Raw genomic sequence first — 10,228 nt, 5'->3', positions numbered from 1 at the left:
TCATCATCAGTCTCCTGTTCGTGAAGACAAATTAATTCATCATCACTCTCTTTGCATTTGGATGAAGACAACTGCCTCCACCTCTTCCCCAACCTCCAACACACACCACGATCCCCTCTTCGCAACATGGCTTCGAAACGAAAAAGAGGCCAGAAGCCAGCCACACCGGCACCAACACCCTTCCCGTGGACCGAGCTAGAGCTCCACGCAGTCCGCCATGCGCTTGTGGACATGCAACAAGCACGTGAGAAGAAGGACAAGCGCTGGACGATTCCACGGGACAGAGTGGGTGCTGCTGCGAAAGTGATCAAGGCGGAGAAACTGCAAATGCAGTCGGCGAGCAGAACTACTGCCATGAGCCCAGATAAGCTTGTGCTGTTGTTGAAGGAGTTCAAGCAGGAGCTGGGTCTTGGCGAAGGAATGTATCGCCTTGGGTTGGATGCTTGGTCGGCAGATCAGCAGGAACGACTCTTTCGACCAGGCGACAAGCAGCAGGGTCCGAGCGCCTTGCCAGAAACAGAAGACACTGCGGACTCTCCTTCAAAAGACGACCGAAGACAAAGACATCGTGGAACAACAAAGCCGCGCAGTAAAGTCTGTTCAGAAGGAGTTTACCCTGCACCGTAACGAAGATCCGGTCACGGCAGCAATGGCGCGCACTCGGTCCAATGCAACCACAGATAGCGGTGCTACTGGCATGACTCCACAGGTCTCAAATGTCTCAGAAGAGCTGGGGTCAACCACACAGGAAAACAGCCCGCGGAAGAGACGCAAGGTGCAGGAAGACCAGCAAAATCCAGGATCCTCCCTTCCAGTCGACAATCAGCAGCAGAGTATCCCAAGCCCCGAAGCCTCGAAGACTGAACAGAAAGTTCATGGCGCAGAGCAAGTCCCGCCAGCACCAGCTGTTCCACTGAGCGATCGCTTCTACCCAAACACCACAGAATTCCACCTGAATGCCACCCGACTTGAGGAGGGAATGTTGGAGATACAACAAGCCATCCAAACTGTCATCGATGGGAGAATGTACGAGGACGGCCATCCCAAAGGACCGAAAGCCAGGTTTTCGTTGAGCACGAGCCGCGGTGGCATTTTGCAACAGCTTTACAAAGGTTTACTCGGACCACAACCGCCAGAAGAGGGAATGGCGAAGATCTGCAAAGCTGTACCGTCCAGGCATCTGGTGGTCGCTGTGGCCGGTCGTTTCTTCTTCGAGGAGGTCTTCGCGGCGGCTCCAGTCGTAGATGGCAACAAAGAGGTGGCGTCTGCCAAGACAGCTTTGGGAATGCTGGAAGGAGGTGTTGAGAGCCAGCTGCAGTCTTTCGGTAAGTCGTGACATGAACCGGATGATCTTCGGTATACTGACAGACTCGCAGGTATCAACACTGACGCACTGCTTCGTCGAGCCTTCACGCAGACCATTGCAGAGCCCAGCTTCCAAGACCGAAGTTTCAGCTGGGAGGCGCATCGTATGGCCGCAAATCTCACCCAAGCTCTCTGCGAACATCTTTCTGTGCAAGCGAAAGACTCGTCCGACAAGACGCCAGATGGAGAACCGCGACCTAACCACATCGAAGTCCAGACAGCATGGTTGAAGTTCTTGGGCAAAGCGCTGAAGAAAGCGATGATATTGGCCAGCGAGCTCTCAGTCACAGCCGATGAGGTCAAGTTCGTATGGCCAGACCACGGCGTGCCTTTTGATGCAGCCACGATGGAGGATGCGAACAGATTGAATGAAGGCCTCGTGCTGGTAACGCTGTACCCCGGCTTGCATCTGTCGAAGAAAGGCAAAGGCGACACGATGCTGACCAGAGCACAAGTTTGTGCAGGGCGCCCCAAGCCTCCGCAGGAGACTGTGTAGCCGACGTATACTTATCCCATCTTAGCCCTCCACCTCACAGTCATTCTCCAACAACCGAAAGCCAAGATTCTGTTTCGTCTCTCTCAGCTCCCGCTGCAACCAGCCCTTATAAGCCAGCCTCGCAGGATTCAGCGCTCGAACATTGACCGAAGACACATCATCACTCTCTGCCAAAGGGCACTTCGCAACCAGCTCATCATCCCCAAGTGACGCTCTCGATTCAGCCACCCGCCAGAGCCCTTGAACAGCATCGCATAGAAAACCGGACAGCCTGTGGGTTCCGTGATGATCATACCTCATTGAGCACTTCCCATTCGCCAATTTAGGCCGGCGTCGGCTAGCTTCACGAGCGATATACCATTGCATGGCATACCCTGTATGTGCAGCACATCATGCAGAGTGATGACACAGATGTCGTAGCTGTCCACGGCTCATTTCGCCTCCAGTCTGACCGTGCCAATGCCGACTGCTTTGATGCCATCTCCCAGGGCCAATGGGGTGCTCACTTCCTCGTTGATCTTTTCGTATGTGTCGAAGGCCGAGCCATTCCTCGCATGGTGCATATCGCCGTTGTGTAGCATCCAGTCCCAGCATCGTACTTTGGGATCACCTCTTGGCCGCGCCTGCTTTCTGATTGCTCTCCGCTCAGCCGAAACTTGGTTGTTCTGTGCTACTGCTCTTCTCTTCGGTCGTAGCACTCGGTCGCGCTCGTCGTCGTCGATCTGGTCATCGGGACCTCGTCTGCGTTTGCTCGGTCGTGCCGTATGGATGGTGGCCGGTACGCCTTGTGCTTGTCGTCGTGCGATCTCTGCCTTGATCTGCTGATTCCGATTGCTTTTCGTGATGCTCCGGCGTGAGAAGATCCTGTCAGCTGTAGCTTGCGCGTTAACGACGAACTCGCGATTCTCGCGGCCGAAGATGTACTGTGCAGGCTGTGCTGCTTCTTCTGGACCCATGTTGAAGGTGATACTTACTGAGCTCGTTGATCAGTCCATTGAAGTCGCGAAAGCACGAAAGAAGTGCGTCGCGGAAGTGGTGGAGTCGCGTCAAGAATACCCTGGTTCGTGTCGAGCAGCCAAAAAGTGAGCATTTTGCGACGTCTTGTGACCGTATGACAGCCGCAGTGGGCGAATATGAGCTGCTGTACTCATCACGTACGTATGCTTCCGACGAGTGACCTGTCGTGCACATCAAGGGACAGAACGTCGACGAAAACAATTGCATGGGCATTGGCGGAGTCAAGCCCAATAGTACCTGCAGTAGTGCCCACTTGCCCCCACGACTTCGCTCCCCACAACATAAACGAAGTTGCTGCATCGTATATCACCATTGTCGGCAGCAGGAATCGTGTAATCCGATCTCAGGTCCTGTCGATCAAGCCATGGAGTGCCCAGGTGCAGGTCCAGTGGTGATGGTTTCCAGGCCCGCCGCGAGATGCAATGTCGAATCGCAAGAACGCCTGGGGCTCTTGACTGCTCGGCACAATGCACCGCCGTTGATGTTCGACGCTGAAAAGTAGGAGATACCTCGAAGGTGGTCCTGAGCCTTCCGAAATCAGACAGAGACGCCTCTAGCCATCTGCTTCCCTTTGACGCTCCGCTGCAGCACTCGCTTCGGTGACAAGCCCTTGAAGAACTTTCGCAAACGAGTCCTCAGCTTCGATAGCGGCGATCCGGTAGTGGGCGGTCCATGATTACACTGAGGACTCAGAAATCCCGACTGAGCAGCGCCATCAGACCAAAGAGCACGCATCTCCCTCGGCGTGGGACATCGAACCGTCGCACCAGTTTCACTTGGCACCTGAACAATCTTCGTGGCCCGACTCGCATCTCGGGGATCCTGCTCCTCGGGACGATGGTTAAGTATATCAGGCCCCACATAACTTCCAGGCTCAATACCAGTAACCCTTCTCTCCATGGCAACCAGTCGTGCATTAATGCCAGTATTCCGAGGATCCAGAGAACTTCTGAAGCGATTACGGACTTGGTATGCCAATCTTACAGCCACAAGCCCATGCGCTTCAATCAAAGCACGAAGCGCTTCTCTGACCGCTCCATCGAGTGATCTATAGGGTCCAATCCCGATGACAGCCCGAATGTGTCCAAGTGTAGCCTCAGGCAGCAGCCGAAGCTCGCACATCCGCCAGAACGTCTCCTCATCTAGAATCTGTGGTATCTTCGTCCCATAGCTACTTCGAAGGCATTTCCGAATTCGGCAAGCGGCTACATGCGCTGCCGCATATTCTTCAAAGGTCGTGTCCTCACAGCATGCCTTCACAAGTTGTGCGGTGCGTTGTCGGATTTCAGGAATGAAAGGCTTCCTAGCCTCGAAGAGCGGATCGAGAAACAGTCTATGCCATGAGCGCAAACAAGTCAGCACCTCTTGAGTGTAGTCGTATCGAGATGTCCACGGGAGCGAAGCCGGCGGAGTCCTTTCGTTGATCTTCCAGTTGTCCTTGTAAGTGCGTGAAACGCTCTTCGACACGTTCGTCGCCGCTGGGAGCCATCGAGCGCTCATGGCATGGCAACTGTCCAGGAAAGCTTGACCGTATGGCTCGCCGACGTCGACTATGAATCGACGCACATTCAAAAATTGCCACCTCAGTCTGTGTGCGATCTGTACCGCAAGGTCCACGTCCTCATCTTCATAGCACTTGATGTCTACCCTGATCTTGTGGGCGCCCTCCAGCCAGTTTGGGATGTTTGAGGGCACACGGCCGAAATTCAGCTTCTTGAGCTCTGCCGAGTGTCTCTTTTCTCCTTCGAATGTCACGATCGGGAACCTGATGCAGACGTCTTCGGCGTCGGGGTCGAGGAGGCAGCGCACGTGATGAAGTGCGCCGAGAGCGACGCAGACGCGCAGTTGGATTCGTTGTGTGATGGCGTCTCGCATGATGCGAAGAAGGCGGCGGGTGGGAGCGGCGCGAAGGCATCGTCGGAACTGGTTCCTGTGGCGGATGTGGCGGAAGATGTCTTCGTAGATCTGAAGCAGAAGCTCGTCGGGCAGATCCAGGATGTGCGCCGTGCTTACGAAGGAGGTAGCCCAGGGAAGTCGTGGACGACGGAGAGAAGATGTGAAAGAACGATTGCGCTGCATAATACGAAATAGCGGGCGCGACTCGCCGGACCTGGCAGCTTCCATTACGGAACCTGCCATTCGTAGAATGTTTCCTCTCCATGACACAGCACTCCGGCATAGCGGACGACTTTGCGGTTGTTCTCCCTCGGGTGTGCACTTGAACACTTTCGCCAACAGTGCTGCTCGCAGTAGGCGAAGACCATCCGGTTTGTACCTGGAGAAGCTGCTGCATGTAAAGCTTGCCTTCACGCAACATGAGAGCATCACAGCAGTGGCATGGCGCTGCCAGCATATCTACTGTCGGCGCGGGAAGCGCTGGAGAGAAGGCCAGGCCTGGTGTCTCGACAGCCGCATGCTCGGTGGAAGAACCAAACGCATACACGACCCAGCGTAAGCCTGACTGTGAGTTTTTGCCGGGCGGCATGTCTCGCTGGTCGTCACGGTCGCGGTGCTGTGTCCTCATCACCAGAATTCCAAGTGCCTGTCCGTGTGCCTGATCACTTCTGAAACAACACCGTCTCCTTGCCCATGAGCGGCCGAACCATGAGCCACCGCGCTGAAGCCAGATAAAGCGCTGATGACCTACCGTCTGCCTACGCCGTCGTCCGTAGCCAGAACGAACAGAGCCGGCATCTGCGCATTGTCCGTTACCCATCACATACTCCTACACTGTTGCTGCGTACGATATCGCCATGTCGCATCGCCCTAGATCTGTGTCTGCGACCTGCTGCTCCTCTTGCTCTTTTTCGCTTCAAGGCAATGTTGCTTGGTACTCGCTCGACCGCGTCGCGTGATGCGTGAGGTGGGCTTGCGAGATAGGTGTGAAGGGGTGCATTGCGGAGGGCGCGAGGCAGTCGTCATACATCCACATGCTCAGAGTCCGTATGATGCAGAGCGAATGTGTTGTGAAGAAGATCGTGGGTGATCGGACAGCAGAAAACAGGCGGGAAGGAGATGGCGGAGCTCGCTTCCGAAGCTCGGGAGTTGTGGCCTGAGGTTAGAACTAGTACTTAGGTTAGCTGCTAAGTCATGGGACGCCGACAACGACATGACAGATGGATTTTGAAGCCGCTCAAGATGCGCAAAGGGCTCTTGAAAATGTTGAAATATTGATAGGCAAAGCAGGTGATTGGTGGGAGCTGTGCTTGAAGCCTGACCGTGAGCCATGCATCAAGATGGTCTCTCTTCACACAGCTGACATTGCATCGTGGAACTCATGTAAATAGACCATGATCGGCGAATGCTTCTTGACCTACCACGTGCCTACAAGCTCATGTCTTTTCGTGCTGATTTACACATGTATCGTATCATCATATCTTAGTCACACATCAACATGCCGCAAGCCCAGCACTGCAGAGACGAGAAGGTGCAAAATGCGATGACCATGGAGCTGGGCCCATGTCGATAGAGAATGAGAATAGGTTGGCCTTCTCAATCTTTTCGACGAGGGCTTCTGGAGGCAGCAGAGAAGCCGTTGCCTTGCTGCGCAGACGGGAGTTGTGAGGACAGATGATTGTAATGATCATGCCAACCCCTGCTTGGAGGTAGTTGAGCTGGATTCCATCTTCTCTCTCTGACTAGGAGAGAATGCTGCACCGAAGAGCTTTTTCAGCAACAGTGATGATGTAGCCGTGCCTGTAGCCGTGCCGTGAGTCTCCGAGCACCACTCATCAGTGTTATCCATGTCGGAGACGGTGAAGCTGGCTCCATGGCCGTGTGCAAGGTTATATACCGCTGTTCTGACATGATGCTGTACGGGAGAATGTGGGTGTCCCATCCATTGTGTAGCACCATCGCTTCCTAGCGATGGTTCCACGCTACTCTGACACTGTTCACACGACTAGACGTGCTTAGAGCTCGTCACGACAACTACGCCGCTGGTTGTGATGGCATATGACAACGTTCCGATAGATGTTTTTGCCGTCAGTCGTGTCATCAAAATCGGGCATTAGACTGCACTCGAGGCATAATCGTCGAACTTCAGGACGGTTTCGTGCAGCTCATCGTGGCTAGAGGCATCTCAGCATTGTGGACTTGTGGCCAGAGGATGTAGCCCTTCTCGCAGCGACGCATATGGTTAGAAGCGGGAACCTGAGGGGAAGAGTGTTCAGGATAGCAGATTCGAAGAATGGAAACGACTTGTGGACTGCTGGATAGATATGCTGATGTTCGTCGAAGGAAGGAAGAACTGTTCAGGAAGGCACAAATGCCAACCCTCCACTTCGCGACCACTCGGGCCGAGCTCCGTGCCCTGCCGATCATGTCCAAGAAACACGCTACGGCGCGTTCTTCGCGTCTCCTTCTTCCTCTACATTGAGCACCTGCCGACGACGACCACACACTCTGTACAGCATGGCGGGACCCAAACCTGCCTCAAACGGTACACGGAAGCGCAAAGGTGCCGATCACGATCGACAAAGTACAAGCAAGAAGATCAAGCCCCAACGCCACGACGAACTGCGGACGAGGACCCTTGTGATGTCGCTGCAGATGATTCTGAAGAGCAACCGGATGGGGAAGACCCTGAAGAGCAACAGGGCGAGGAAGATGACGAGCAACCACCAATGCCAAACAACTATCTGTACCATCGTCCCCGATGTATCTTTGGTCTTCTCCCTCTAGCTACGAGGCAGCACGCGGTATTGCCAGACGCTGCAGCTAGGACCTTGGACTCAGACCGCATCTTCGCAGTGCATACCGATGTCCTCCAAGCCAAAGCCCCGAGCCTCTACGACGATGTGCAAAGAGCGTTCGCACAGAGCCCGCCTGCCACAGTCTGCGAATTGGCCGATGTCGATGGGGATATCCTCGCGTCAGCACTGGCGTGGTTGTATACTGGCGAGCTTATTTCGTATCGGAAGCCCAAAGGAGTTGAAAGCCTTGGAGAGGCCGTCTCACCTCGTATGGCTAAAGGCAATGGTGGACGGCTCGAAGCTAAGGACATTACTGTCTGGGAAGATGAGGATCTCGTTGCCGTCTATGCTCGTGCGAAGAGATGGGACATGCCAGACCTGATGGATCTCGCCATATCCCAGCTATGGATTCAGAACAAGCTGGCACATCGAAGCGTCAGCGCTAGGGCGGTGGCAGCGGTATTCGACGACGATGAGCTTTCTGGCTCATCAATGGCGGACTTCATGTGCGTCGACACGGCGATGTGCCTGCACGATGCCGATTGCACGTTACCCAAAGAAACCTTCGTCATTCAGTCCTGCGTACATAGCCGGGGTTCTCCGAGCAGTCCTTGATGTGCAGAAGCGGCCCGAGTGCTTCTTTGCAGAACAGACCCTTTGCGAAAATCACAGCCATTTTGGGATGACTAAAACCTGCAACGAGGTATTTGAAAACAAAAGGCCGCCTAAGAAAGCTCTTACGCGATGCTATCAGCTCCCCTCGCCACTGGAAGAGGCCGTGGGAACCATTACAGTAGGACATCGGGCGATGCAATTCACTGTACACAAAGCGCTGATGTCTGACTGTTCGACGTTCTTCAAGGCGGCTTTTGAAAGCAGGTTTCAGGAATCTGGGACTGGTGACGTGGTATTGCAATCGGAAAGACCGTCGATTGTCGCTCTGATGCTCGAATGGGTCTACACCAGGCGCCGGGCATTGCCAGCACTCGAGAACGCACAAGCGCTGGATGCTCTGGATGACGTTGGAAGCGATTTCCAGTCCCGTGTCTTTCGAGCAGAGGCCTCGAGATACCGGGATATTTTCAACCCTGATGGTGAACGGAACCCGGCCTTGACGGCGCTGTTTCAAGATGACGATGTTGACCTTTACATTCTCGCCGACCGCCGCGGTGTACAAGACTTGTGCGATAGTCTTATACATCACTTCAAAGTCGATCGCTTGGAGGAGAATCCTTTGCTGACCTCGTCAACTGCGCGCGTTAAGAAGGCATACGATGAGCTACCAGAGAATTCTCCGTTGCTGCGATACCTGGAAGAGTAGGCCTCCGAGTGTTGGGATTTCGGATTGTCCGCCATTGCCCGTAAAGCGGGTCTACCAAAAGAGTTCTTCGCTGCCGCTATGTAGGGAATCTTCAAGCGCACGAAATCGTATTCTGACTATGGCAACGATCGTTACAGCGCTGGCTGGAGAAGGCACTGACGAAGATGTGTATTCGTCAGACTCTTTCATGCGCTGGGACGCCAGAGTGGTCTGTGGCTTTCCCTGGGACCAGGAAGACGAGGAAGGCCAGAAATCTTGAATCCACTACGGTGTGTGAACGGGCCGTACTTTCTCCAACACCGACACAGAATGTTATTGACAATGGTTACTTCGCAGGAAGATCGAGCTAGACGAGCTGTAGTCGGCTGTGCGGTGCACAATTGTCTTGCACTGCGGCGTACACAATTGAGGATTCCGCGACATCTCGAGTCTCCTCATGTCTTGCAACTGACCACCCGCAAGGCCGCACGGTTGGTGCCGAGCCCGGTAAGGTATTTGAATGGCTGGATATACCAGTCGTTCTCAATGGCATCGACATGCACCGGGATCTCTGGTTGACATGGCTGGATCGTGCCTACCCAACCTTCACCACTCCGCATCGTGCCACATCTCTCCACAGTCTTGCGGCCTGATCTCGGTGGCATGTCTTGACCGCTTCTGGAACATCGTGCAAGACTTCGAAGATGTCTGGTTGCCAGGTGAAGAAGGTGGACTCACATCCCGGTGTCGAGGCCGCCGAAAACACACCGATGAGGTCGAGGTCTCGGCATCCTCTTGGACGCTTTGACAGCACAGACAGCGTCATGTTTGCTCCGGGAATGACTTTCGAGATGACGGCGACTCAGTCATGGCCTAGTCTTTCATGGTTGTCGGGGCTTGTCACTGTTTCTGCAAGATCTGAGGCCCATGTTCCACGAAGTTGATCTCACTCTTGATCGATTCTAGCATCAAGTAATGGAGCACTGCAAAAATGGAAGCGTTCCTGACTGGCAGCGATTTCCCCGCACGACGCTTGCCCCAGACACCGTCAGATGCCGGGGCATTATTGGCGTGAATGACAATGCGAGACGAATGCGAGCAGAAGTCGATGTGGACATGTATGCCTCCAAATCACCAAGCAGCTTCCACTCTCCACACCGCCAACGAGCTGATGTCGTCGTTGAGACGAATGCCTAGCTTAACGAGGTCTTGACTTTCTCAGAGTCCCCGGCCAAAGGCCCGTAATGCCGTGCTGTGCGTGGTTCCTGGCAAAGCAGAATCAACCACGTGCCTCCACATCCCGACACATCTCCGCAGACTAACGCTGTGGAACACACGGCCAAGAGCCGTACCCCG

General features: G+C 54.4%; 4 protein-coding genes across 4 annotated transcripts; 2 read left to right on the top strand and 2 right to left on the bottom strand.

Moving 5' to 3' along the window:
- Positions 1-126: 126 nt before the first annotated feature.
- CLAFUR5_20301 (uncharacterized protein) lies at positions 127-1,861 on the top strand (the record flags this gene model as incomplete). Its single annotated transcript, XM_059463137.1, has 3 exons — positions 127-496; positions 558-1,325; positions 1,377-1,861. The coding sequence occupies 3 exons, from the start codon at positions 127-129 to the stop codon at positions 1,859-1,861; spliced, it is 1,623 nt and encodes a 540-aa protein (XP_059318990.1).
- A 431-nt stretch (positions 1,862-2,292) lies between these two features.
- CLAFUR5_05376 (uncharacterized protein) lies at positions 2,293-2,817 on the bottom strand (the record flags this gene model as incomplete). Its single annotated transcript, XM_047904524.1, has 1 exon — positions 2,293-2,817. One exon carries the CDS (start codon positions 2,815-2,817, stop codon positions 2,293-2,295), a length of 525 nt encoding a protein of 174 aa, XP_047760465.1.
- A 598-nt stretch (positions 2,818-3,415) lies between these two features.
- CLAFUR5_05375 (uncharacterized protein) lies at positions 3,416-4,753 on the bottom strand (the record flags this gene model as incomplete). Its single annotated transcript, XM_047904523.1, has 1 exon — positions 3,416-4,753. One exon carries the CDS (start codon positions 4,751-4,753, stop codon positions 3,416-3,418), a length of 1,338 nt encoding a protein of 445 aa, XP_047760466.1.
- A 2,538-nt stretch (positions 4,754-7,291) lies between these two features.
- On the top strand, positions 7,292-8,893 carry CLAFUR5_05374 (uncharacterized protein; the record flags this gene model as incomplete). The annotated part of the gene is made up of 3 exons (XM_047904522.1): positions 7,292-7,319; positions 7,379-8,078; positions 8,149-8,893. 3 exons carry the CDS (start codon positions 7,292-7,294, stop codon positions 8,891-8,893), a joined length of 1,473 nt encoding a protein of 490 aa, XP_047760467.1.
- Positions 8,894-10,228: the final 1,335 nt, after the last annotated feature.

Source organism: Fulvia fulva, chromosome 4, assembly GCF_020509005.1.
Source record: "Fulvia fulva chromosome 4, complete sequence".
NCBI lineage: Eukaryota > Fungi > Ascomycota > Dothideomycetes > Mycosphaerellales > Mycosphaerellaceae > Fulvia > Fulvia fulva.
Note: the sequence above shows the minus strand (reverse complement) of the source record. Positions and strands in the feature narration are given on the sequence as shown.